Genomic DNA, 12,210 nt, shown 5'->3' with positions numbered 1-12,210 from the left:
CATTTATCTCACCCTTACTTGCTAATTCTAGGACTGTATGTCTTCTCTGCAACAGCACTGCTGCTGTTTTAAAATAACGTTGCATAATTTTGTCTTTATCTGTGTATGTAAGACACAATCACTTTTGGTTGAATGATGTTGTGGCCTTAAAAACTGTACTGTGTGTGTATGACATTTGATTCAGCATCCCATTCAGTCTTTACAGTTAAATAGCCTGGTGCAGAATGAAGTGCTGTATGCATTTTCATGCTATAAGCTAAGATCCCTTTTTGCCATGTAAATATGTTTTCTATTTATACTATTGCATGCACAGTAGATTTTTCACACGCCCATGGTACACCTACACAGGTGTTTTGAAAAAGCTCTATTTCACTGTGCATTTGGAAGGCATTAACTGAAATTTGCATTTTAAAAAAAATGTTTTGACAGATAATACATATTTAGTCAAAGTCAAATTCTTCTTTCAGCTCCACTGTGGTTTCTTCCTAGCTGCACAACTTTTCATCTCACTGATCTCATGATGTTTTTTTTTATTGAAGCCATGGGAAATTGTAAACCAAAACTATAAGAAATATTAATTCTACAAGAAATAATGGTAATAATTTCCTGTAAAATGATAATCATAATTTTTAATAGTCAGAGCAGAGGTTCTCAAAACCAAAACAGATGGTCTCATTATATTTTGGTGAACTTTGCTGCATCAATTTCCATATTTGAAAATAAAACCAGATTTTCATGAATCTGTTAGTATTTAATTCTCTAAGATATGAATTTCTGATAAATATTGTTATCATAACTGATAACGCTGAATTCCGAATGATTATTCATATTTTCAGCAAACAACGTGTGACCCCTTGGGGCCCTTATGGGTAGAGATATAATGATTGCGACCCCTGGTGCCCTCCCAACGCCACTGGGCTAGAGTACTGTCAGTACCACTTTTCATGTAATACCACCTTTATAGGGCACATGGCACGCAAGAACCTGAAGATCCGGCCCTAACCCCACCCCCCTACCCGACTGGTTCTTGATCCCCTTGTGCCACCTCATCAAAAAATCCTTCAATCACCCCTGGTTTTCATGTAACATTTTCACCTGTATGTTCTTAACATGGCTTGGCTTTGCTCTCATATGTTTTCATATCGTCTTTCTGTCATCCCCAGCGTGCCACCCGGGCTTCTACAAGGCATATGCTGGAAACATCAAGTGTTCAAAGTGCCCTCCACACAGTTTCAGCTATGGAGAAGGGGTTGCCATCTGCCGTTGTGAGAAGGGCTTCTTCAGGGCTGAGAAAGATCCTCCAACTATGGCTTGCACACGTAAGTAAGACCAAATACTCATTAGACACATAACCACATAGATGTGCAGAGCTTTACAGGCTGGATTTGAACCCCAGCCCCTGCACTAAGGACTCAGCCTTGATATGTGCTACATTGTCTAAGAGGTGAGCTTCCAGGGCACCTTTAGTCATCCTTTTAGATATGATCGGCATCATGGGAGAATTTTGAACCTTGCTGCTATTTACTGTGGTGGACTCTGACTCATATCCCTGGTGATGACAAAAAATGATAGTCAAAAGTAGTGTTCAGGAGATGGAGAAAGTTTGTTGATTTTGAATTCACATTAAATATCTCTGTACTTGTGTATGTGCAACAGCCTGGGTAAGTTATGACTCTGTCTATAGAGCTGGTGGATTACTCCAGTGGTCTCTCAGAATTCACTGTGGCCGTAAATCCAGTCTTGTCTCCAGGACTTATCTGGTGTGAAACTGTGCATTAGAGAGTCTCATGGATGAATTACATGGCTTTTGTTCAGCTGCCTCGTCTTCATCGATGATTCACTGACTGTCATTACGACTTCATATTTGCATTAAATTACAGTTTAACCGGACTAATTCTCCTTTAATTAAAAAGCCATTTAGCTGTCACTGAGATAGACGGGGGCCACGTCTGAGAGCTCTCCAGGGTGAAAGACTGTATTTGTCTTTTACGGCAAGACAAAGCCAAGTCATTGTGGGGATGCTGTGAGTTTACAGTGCCCTGCAATGTGCACTGTAAAGCTTGGCTCTTCATACAATGTTTTCAGTTCTAAATCTAGACTCAGATGTTGCAAAACCTTGGTTCTGCTCATAGAAATCCAGTTGTTGGACAGCTCCTAGAGCATTTATCTTGAGGGGTTAACTGCATTCATACCTGTCAACAAAATCTAAAAATAAAGTGCTGATCAAACAGCTTTAGATATGTCAGAAAAGTGGTGTTTTTTTTCAAGATCCAGCTTTTCAATAGTTGTTGTCAGTTGTTAAACTAAGTGTTCAGGTCACGCACATATGCTAAATCTTAAAGGCCACTTTTGGTACCAGTACAAACAAACACAGTGTATAAAGGCTTGTGGGCGTGTGACAACCCAGCAATCTAAGGGGAGTAGACTACCACATCTATTTTTTCCAGCTGTGAAGTTGTATAATGCATTTTAATCAGGAGCTTGTAGGCCGGAGCATAAACTGTTTTCTTGCTTGACATCTAAGAAAAAAAAAAGAGAAATGGAGATTAAAGACTGAGGACCTGAAAGGAAGACAAAGGTAGAGAGCAAGAAAGAGGGGATGTCACAGGAGGAGAGATAAAGGTGGAGAGAAAGTGTGAAGGCTGGTTGGCGTAGATGTGAAGAGAGAAAGGAAGGAGGGTGATGATACCAATCTCCCCCAGAGGAGAATAGCAGCTGAGTGATGGCAGTGGGGTTGCTCTGCAGGAGGGGAGATGGGTGGATTCTCCACGATGGAGAGAGTAGAGGAGGTGAGATAATGGCTGATGGAGGCCAAAAGATAGAGAGAGAGAAGAATGGACATACGCTGACAGAGGTGCAAGAGGGGTGGGAGGAGCCCTCCTGTCTGCTGAGATTTTTAGCAAAGGCAGGGAGGGAGAGGGATGGAGGGATGGATGGTATAAAGGAGAGGGAAACATCCCATTGTCTGGGCAGACAGTGAGCTTGGCAGGATGGGAGTGTTCAAATCCCTCAGGCCTTTTAACTCCACCCTGTTGACAGCTGGCTGCTTCCTATAGCACAATACTTACCCTGACACACAAACACACACATCCCCGACAGCACCAAAATACCTCCCCGAAGTGAAATGTGAGGGAGGTGAAATAACTTAGAATGTTTACTGCACAGGATAGGAATGCATTATGAAGAGTTATGTGGTACAGCAATAATGTGTGATATTTAACCATAACAATTTTATACTGCAATGTACCTCTGTGAAATACAGCTATTAAGTTTGTAGGGATTCTTCAAACTCAGATGAACAGACTGTGCTGGTGTTTGTGTAAACATTTAGAATACTGTGTTAGCTGTGGTGTACATCAGGGGTCAGTTTTGGGTCCTGTGTTTTTCTCAGTATATGCGCTCCCTCAAGTCCCATAGGTTGAATGCATTTTAACTTTACCTGGATGACATATGATTGTATGTTCCCTTCTGCGTAATAATATGGGCGTTGTGGTTACTCTTTTATGAAATTTAGTGACTTGAAATCCAACTCAACTGAGATAATAGTGATTTTTATTTGATTTTTATTTGTTTTGTTTGTCATAACTCACTTGATCAGTTAAGAAATATTTCCAAAATGAAATCATTTTTCCAGAATCATTTCTTCTGTAGCCTGTGATCAACCTTTTTGTTTTGCCCATTTCAGTTATTCTGACATTTACAGCCTTGGAAAATTTTCCCATAGAGGAACAAAAGCAGAACATTAGCCAGAGCTTTATTTGAATTATAAAGCAGCTGCTTGGCTTTTAAATGGAATTATGGAGTTTAAACTCCACACGGTTAATTGTGTATTTTCTTTTTTAACCATCAGCTGATTCATCTACTGTTCTTTTTTTCCTCCAGGCCCTCCATCTCCTCCCCGCAACTTAATGTTTAACCTGAATGACACCTGTCTGATGCTGGAGTGGTCACCTCCCAGCGACACCGGGGGCCGCCGGGACCTCACCTACAACGTCCAGTGCAAACGCTGTGGCCCCGAGCCTGACCAGTGCCAGCTGTGCGAGGAGGAGCTTCGTTTCCTGCCGCGACCATTAGGCCTGACCAACGCCACTGTCACTGTCACGGACTTCTCAGCACACGCCAACTACACCTTCGAGATTGAGTCACTCAATGGTGTGTCAGACATGAGCTCCTTCCCTCGCCCGGTAGCTTTTATCACCGTCAGCACTGACCAGGGCGGTGAGTATGTGCTTTTTGAATTTTACTTGTTGAGAGTCACTTGAATTTATCGCTTTTACTGCAGCATATGATCTTTAAAAGGTGGCTTCTGCATTGTTAGGGTGAATAAAAATCACATCACTAGTTCACTGCAGTGTGTCAGGGATCATGTTACAAATGAGTTTTCTTCAGCAAACATTTTAATGAGAGTTAGATTAAGTCCAACTTCTCATACTGTGCATTATTAATCTTTACTGGCACTTTCATACCACTCTTATAATCCTCTTGTCCTATACACAGCTGCCATAGAGTGAAATGAGATCACAGTGTATTTACGCTATTATTCAGATATACATTAATTATCACTAATTTTGATTATTACTTAGCTGTGTTAGCTTTCCAGCCATGATGAGGTTTCCATATATCAGTGTGTCCTCCCTCTGTAAATATATGAAAGAGATATTTCCATCACATTATTGCATTGGGTATGATAGGAGTCTGGTGCAATCCATAATAATGCTGGACCTAGTATGGCTTTATGAGGTTAGGGGGTGAATACAAATGCATCTGCATCATTCAATCCCATATGTTAGCAGAATAACTGAAATGCTAATTAGATTTTAGTGAAATTTTATGGTAGTTAGGCCATGAGCCAGAGAACACTTGGCAGGAATAGTGCCACCATATGGTAAGAACATTTCAAGTTTGTTTTCATGACTCATTTTTCCTGGATCTTTACACAGTGCAGACTATGGAGCTGTGAAAAGATCATTCCCTATTTTTAAAGGTACCCTGTGGTGTTTTTGACCCACTAGTGAGTCAGACCCCATGTTGTTTGCGCATGCACATGAAGGTAACACAATACACATTTCTGCCAGTGGTTTCACATTATTCAACCAATCAAGGGGGTGGCGATACACCCGCAAATGGAGCAATGTGCTACCAGAGGCAGGACAGAGGATGAATGTTAGCTAGTAACAGGGATGTTAATGATGAAGGTTTCAAAATGTTCAAAATTTGGCTTTGCGAATGTTGGAAAGGAAAACCTTTGTTTGACATTGACACACAACATGCGAAACACATATATATTATATATATATATTTCAAAAAAACTCCACTTGGCAACTTAAATGTTTTGCTATTAAATTGAAAAAAAGTCAAAAAGGTTTTTCATTATTTTTGAAAAAGGGGGATTCCGTTTGCCGGTAATTGTTTGCCACACTCATCCTCTGTAGGTACAGCTTATCTAACAACTGCAATAACTGTTGAATAAATGACAATAAAATGTCAAAACAGGTGCACTCACATCAAATTAGAGCAATTCTACGAAATTTGATGGCATCTCATTTATAGATGGCAAAACTAGATTGATTGTAAATAACAACAAAACACTGGTCATGAGTTTGATGTGGAATTCTCCACACTTAAACCTTGAACCTTTATTCCAAGATGAGCTATTCTCTGAAAATTCATGACCACCATAAGCAACTGAGGATGTCTTCACTGTGTATTTTGGCTCCAGATTCATGATAAGCAGTTATAATTATTTGCTGTTGTTAAAATCACCAATTTAAAGGATAGCAGTGCATTGAATTTTCAAATTTGTAGTTAATCATACTTAGATGAATACTCGATTTTTACTGTCGTCCTCCACAGCCTTTGATGCAGTCAGCAGAGAAAGACTAGAGTTAACTCAGAATGACATTACAGTTAATGTTCCTCTTGTATATGTAGTTTTGTGTTTAACTGCTGCTGTAAATAATGGCAGGAGGCCAAGGAGAGGTTGTCTCTACCTACCTACTTGCTCTGAATAAGGTTTTTATGCTGAAAGGCCCATATTTCCTCTGGGACATGGCTTGGTGCGTAGAACGCTTATGCTTTTAATTTGTGATTTGCAAACACTGTGTTTTCTGTTTTCTCACTCCTCCTGCTCCCATCCTCCCTTGACTATTCTCTCACCTCTTTTTTTCTGTCGGATGTTTGTCCTCCCTTTCCTCTCTCTCCCGTTTCCTGCTTCCAAACGTGTTTGGGTTTTTTTTTTTCTTTCTTATTTGTTCTCTCCTACTTTCTTTCTCTCCTTCTCTCCATCCTTCTGTTGCTGTGGGAGTCTGGGAGAAATACATTTACTCATACAGCCAAAACACATTTAATGCATTATTCTATGTCACCGGGGACAACTCTAGCCTTTACAGGTAACTCATTGCTACACGCAGCCTTTTTATTTCATTAGGATGCCCACTTTAGCACATAGTCGTGGCAGGTCCCCCGGCTGTACACAAGACCCATTTCATCACTAATATACCGAGCAGCAGCTATTTAAAATGCTCAAGGGAAGAGGCAGATTCCTGGCCCTCAGCCAGTGATAAATGATGTGTTTAACTACTATCACCTTGACAGAAACTAGAGTTTAGTTTAGTGAGTCCATGGACAGTATCATGCATGTGAAGGTTATTGATTACATACAGCAGCGAGCTGTATGTTGGTTTTAAGTGTACAGTGTGCCATCCAGCCCATGAGCTGATGATCCTGCTTTGTCTTTCAGAATACTTGTGAATAAACATATGTGATTGCAGCCCAGCACTATGAATGGAAACTAATGAACCTCTCACCTTCTCCCACCCAGCTCCGTTTTTTATATGTTACCAAGCTAACTGCCAGTGCTCCAGATGGAACCATGGAACCAATCTTAATGATCAGGACGTACAAACAGACAAGATGTCTCAAATATTGTGACATAGTGTAGCTTCATTTACGCTATGAGTGGTGACTGACACATTTTGGTCTCAGGGCTTGCTGTAGCTGTACGGTTCCATTGAGAACCACTGAAAAGGAATATAGATGACTCAATGCACAAACTCGACACTTCCTGTGTGTGTGTGTGCATGCGTGCATGCGTGCGTGCGTGCGTGCCTGCCTGCCTGTGTGCAAAGTCTGTTGATTAGAACTCTGAGATGAGATTCTGCACGCCTGTCTATAAGCTTGCATTTTACACACCATACCATGTTAAGTCTTCTGTTCACACTTCAGCTAGGAGCTAATTTTAAAGGATTTGTAACTGACAGTGAGATTAACACATATAAAATGGAGGATGATGATTCACACACACAAATAGCACACAAAGTACCAATTACTTCTGTCAGTTTCTTTTTTACCATAGAGCTTAAAATATAATTATTTGCGGCTTAGGCCAAGAAGTTTTACAAACTGCATCAGCCAGTTAAACTCTAGCTCATGTCTTTTTTGTTTTTATTTATTTATTTATTTATTTATTTATTGTGAAATGTACTCTTCGATATGTAAGGAGCTTCTTAAAAAAATAAACTGCCTCTCAAAGAGGGTTTTCCTTTGAGATGCACTGACTTTGAAAAATTCCATTTGCTGCTTTTGTGAAATAAATGTGCTGCAAAAGTCATCCATCTCAACAAGTAATTTGGCTTCATCTTCAGTGCATCTTCAAGTTGTTTTCACAAGTTATCTCAAATTGAATCTAAAAGAAAATCTTATATATAGATAATTACTGAAACAAGTTATTTTTCAATTGGAAAGACTACACAATTTACTTCTTTTGTGAAATAAATAACTTCTTTCTTTTTCCTTATCCAAACCAGGTGATATTTAACTTTTAATTGGTTAGAATGACACCACTGGTTGAGAAATGGATCAGACCAGACACAGTGGGAGCAGACTGTGTTTTCAGTTCAGTGATACACAATCTTCTTGTCATGGTCGCAGAAAAATGCAAACCACTGGAAGAATCTATCACCTAAATAGCTTGATATTGTAAAACTCTTCTTCTGCAGTTGTGGTACTGAACTACTTTAGCAGCAATTACTCTCCCCAACAAACACAGCACTGTGAAACCCACGGTTACATTTGTGTTGCCTGTATTTAGATGCACCTTCAGTATTTCATCTGAATCATGTTCTGCAATAAATTATGCATACTTTTGCACATATGCTTCCCCAGACACATACACCTGAACGTCTCTGTGATGAGCCGGTTTGGAAAGGTGCACAGAAAATGCTAGAACCATTAGCATAGCGTTGCCATCAGCAGAAACGAGGCAGCCATGTTAAATTCTATGTGTGTCTATGTGGGGAATATCAACAGTCTCCTGTGATAATGTGCAGTAGCCATAGATAAATTACTTAGTCATTAAAATGCAGATGGCCCTTTTAGTGAATGCTTTGTGGCAGTGAGGTTAGTCTATGATTTGTTGGGCCTATGTGGGGTTGCTTGCAACACACACACCAGTACTGTACAAATGCATGAGTGGCGTAGAGAAACTATATAGGGCTGTGATAATTTCCTGTCAGGCATAACCTTTTCAATATTTGGTGATTCATACAGTGAAGCTCATCTGATGTATGCATCAATCTTCATGACACACACACACACACACACACACACACACACACACACACAGATGCGCTGAGACTGAGTGTGGAGAATTATAAAGCATGAGGATTAACAGCAGGGGAGTGTCTGGGCCTGGAGTAAATCCCCTCATATTTGGAGGAAGAGAATAAGAGTCAGGGGAAATTATGTGTGCATTTGCGGTTCTTGAAGTCAGCACCAGGAGCATGGCACTGCTGTGATCTGCCTGACTTACCAGCTTATGGTCAACATGAGGACAGAAAGGTTCACACCCAGAGGTATGATCTGTGCTGAATTATTTTTAGTCTGTACTGTTGAACAAAGAAGAAACTTTGTGCACTTCCAAATTGTTTCAATAGCCTATCTGGTCTGTGAACAAGCAGCGTTTTCCCAAACACTTGACAATTTAATGTAGTGTAGTTGCCCACATGTGGCAGTGATCAAGGAAGCACTGGGTTTTTTTCACAAAGTAGGTGACTGGGTCAGGAGGAAGAGAAAAGAGCACGAGGCAGCTGGTGGACAAGTGACAGGTGAATATGGATGGTGGAAGGTGAAGTGAAATGAGGGAATAAGTCTGAGAGGTAAATAGAGAGGAAGAGCGACTCAGGGAAAGAAAAGAAGAGAGACAGAGAGGCGTTATGGATGTGGAGAGCAAGAGAGGAGCGGGACAGAGACAGATGGAGTGACAGAGAAATAGAAGAGGGTGAAAGAAGATAGAAAATGAGAAGCAGAGTATGAGAAGATGATTGAGTGAGGAGAGGACCCAAAGAGCAAAGATGGGGGGTGGCAGAATGAAGTAGAGGGTGAATTAGCTGACAAGAAATGTGGGCAGAGGATAAAAGGAGTGCCGATGAAGAGATGCAGCCACACAGAGACGCATCTGTGCACTTGTGTTTGTGTTTGCACTGTAAAAATCAATTCAAAAATTCATTTATTTTCACTATAATATACTCATTACCAAAATATAAGCATATCAGGTAGACTCCGGCTTTAGTTTAGTGAACTTTGCACACGCTCCTTTTGTCATCTTGGTTACAGCAGGTAGATACAGATTTCACAGGGTGTCACGGCTTGATGCAGTTCAGCACAGCACCTTCACACACAATTCACCACCTCTGTAACACTAAAAAAGTGAATATTGTTTAAAAATGTGCATGTCCACTGATTTGCATCACATTTCATTATACAGAGACTTCCACTTTTCTGGCCACAGATCGTCGCAGTGAAGTTTTTTACTAAATTGAACAAAGTTACATGAAGCTAGATTGTTATGTCTCCTCTGATACATGCATGTGTCTAAGATTGGTCATTTGGTCTTCTCTGTAATAAAAAAGCAACACTCAAAAAACAAGGCAAGAAGGAATTAATTAAACATTCGAGCTGTATTAATTAGACTCGAAGCCCAACTACAAGCTCTTGTGAATATGTTTATAATGTATATATATATTTAAATTCTGATTTTAATTCATTCAAATTTATTTTTTTCTGAGTTTACTCAACAGTCTTGCAAATATAAAACTCTTAGTTTCTGCCTCTCTAGTTCTTTGACAGAAGACTTTAGAGACCTTTTCCCAGTTTTACAAACAGTTCAAAACTTAAATTTCAAGTTAAAGTTTTCGACTCAAAAGTGTTGACAGAACTTTTGCTTTAAATTCTTGAAAAGTCAAGTTCTGGTAGTTTCAGACTCAAAACATTTATTTGAAAAACCCTGTGTGTGCATGTACACAGCATATGGACAGGAGGGATTTTAAAAGTAATACCAGTGTTTCATAATGCCAACCGGGAAACAAGTGGTGAGAGGGGGTGGACAGGTGGATGACTGCAGAAAGGAGCGAAGCAGGAGGAGGAAGAGGAGGAGAAGGAGGAAATGGCCTAGAAACAGGAGAGTTGCTTTAATCACAGGAAGCAGCTGGGTAATTGTGTATGTCACTGAAAGCAATCAGACACAGATCGGGTCCTCAGTTGCAGCGATGCATCAGAACATTCTTACAGCAACTTGAAAGACTCTAATCAGACAGTCTTTTGTAGATGAAAAGCCAGCGGGTAAAACTAACAGTCTCGGATCTGCGTGATGATATGAAATAACGTGGGAGGAGCTGGCGAGAGGAGTGCTGCTCATTGACTTGACATGGATTCCAAGTGTCCAGATCATTTTCATTTGTTTCATTCACCTGAAGGCAGATGCAGACATTATGTGTCGGCAATGATAATATGCCACCATCCACAAAATCTAAGTTGATATGAGAGTGCTTGTCTGCATGTAAACACACTAAACCATGCATGACTTCAGGGTTAGAGCTGCTCTAATGTCCTGACACTGATTACCCTGGGTTTCTTCTTCTTGTCTTGTTAATCTGTTACCTGCAGTCTCCAGTAAACAGTGCAAACCGCACTGATATACCAGCACTACGCACAATCTGAGACTTCATCATAATCTAAATTGATTTGAAAATGTGCGTACCTGGCCATGTAAGCTTACCAAACTAGTGATGAAAGATTAATAAACATTAGTGATCCTATTGTAAATCTAAAGTTGTTGAGTCAGCTGTTGCTCAGGGACATTATCCCTTACAGCATGCCTTGTCACCACATATAGGCTAAAGGTGTTGTGTTGTATTGTCAGTAATGTACTGTAGTGTTAGTTTGTTATCAAACTACTATATGGCAACATCTTCCATTGTAGAGCACTGCGGGTGGTCCAGTGATAGTCCCTAATTCCAAAGTCATGGATGGATGGATGGATGGATGGATGGGTGGGTGGGTGGGTGGGTGGGTAGGTAAGGTAGGTAAGTGGATGGTAGTATTAAATGAAACAAAGCATGTGCTTATACTTTTCCCCTGAGTTATATAACACAATGCCTTTAAAAACAACAAAATACTCACAAGGAATGGTTGAACACATAAAAATACAAAATAAAATACAAACAAGTTAAACTCACTGAAATAATAAGTTTTAAAGAGGTGTTATTTTGAGTAATTGTGCAAAGATATTCAGTTATTCCATAAAGACCACTGCTGAGAAAATGGAGAGAATACAATGAAGTTGTTGCGTCTGACAATTCCTGCTCTATTAAACTTTTACCACTGTCCCCATTTATTACCATTTGTCATGTTTTCCTTTATGAGCACTGGCACCACAAATGCGTTCAAATTAGAGATTTCTCTGCATGCACAATAACTCAGAGCCAAAAAAATTAACTTCTCAGTGATATGAGTCAAGCTTGTTTTCCTCTTTAGGCTTATTACTGTTTTACTATAACATCTGTAAAACGTGATTGAGCTGAATACTAAATCTAAATCCCATCTGTGGCTGTATCCCTATCCCTATTCCAATATCCTGTTTTTTTTTTTTATTACTTTTTTTTGACTATTATTGTTTTGACATATACACATTCACATGGTCTGATAAGGACAGCTGACATATGTATAAGATGTCTTTAGTGTCCGTAGAGTAGATTGACTGAATGATGCTTTGCTTAATGGTCAGATTCAGAGGTTTAGCTCCTGGCAGAGAATCTTAGTTTTTAAATAAATAAATATTGCTATTGGCTGTCAAATACACACAACTGTCAAATCCTAAAAGCATCATGAGTACAAAATTGTCCATGTCAGATTCTATATAGGAAGACCTCTGGC

At 39.8% G+C, this 12,210-nt stretch overlaps 1 protein-coding gene across 1 annotated transcript in view; it reads left to right on the top strand.

Annotated features, from left to right (window-relative positions):
* Positions 1-12,210, top strand: part of epha6 (EPH receptor A6) — a 117,270-nt gene that overhangs the window by 43,359 nt on the left and 61,701 nt on the right. Inside the window, exons 2-3 of the mRNA XM_022740292.1 lie at positions 1,164-1,319; positions 3,883-4,218. Of these exons, the coding sequence (XP_022596013.1) occupies positions 1,164-1,319; positions 3,883-4,218 (492 nt within the window). The remainder of the gene's footprint in view (positions 1-1,163; positions 1,320-3,882; positions 4,219-12,210) is intronic.

This window comes from Seriola dumerili, unplaced genomic scaffold, assembly GCF_002260705.1.
Source record: "Seriola dumerili isolate Sdu_G_001 unplaced genomic scaffold, Sdu_1.0 BDQW01000052.1, whole genome shotgun sequence".
Classification (NCBI taxonomy): Eukaryota; Metazoa; Chordata; class Actinopteri; order Carangiformes; family Carangidae; genus Seriola; species Seriola dumerili.
Note: the sequence above shows the minus strand (reverse complement) of the source record. Positions and strands in the feature narration are given on the sequence as shown.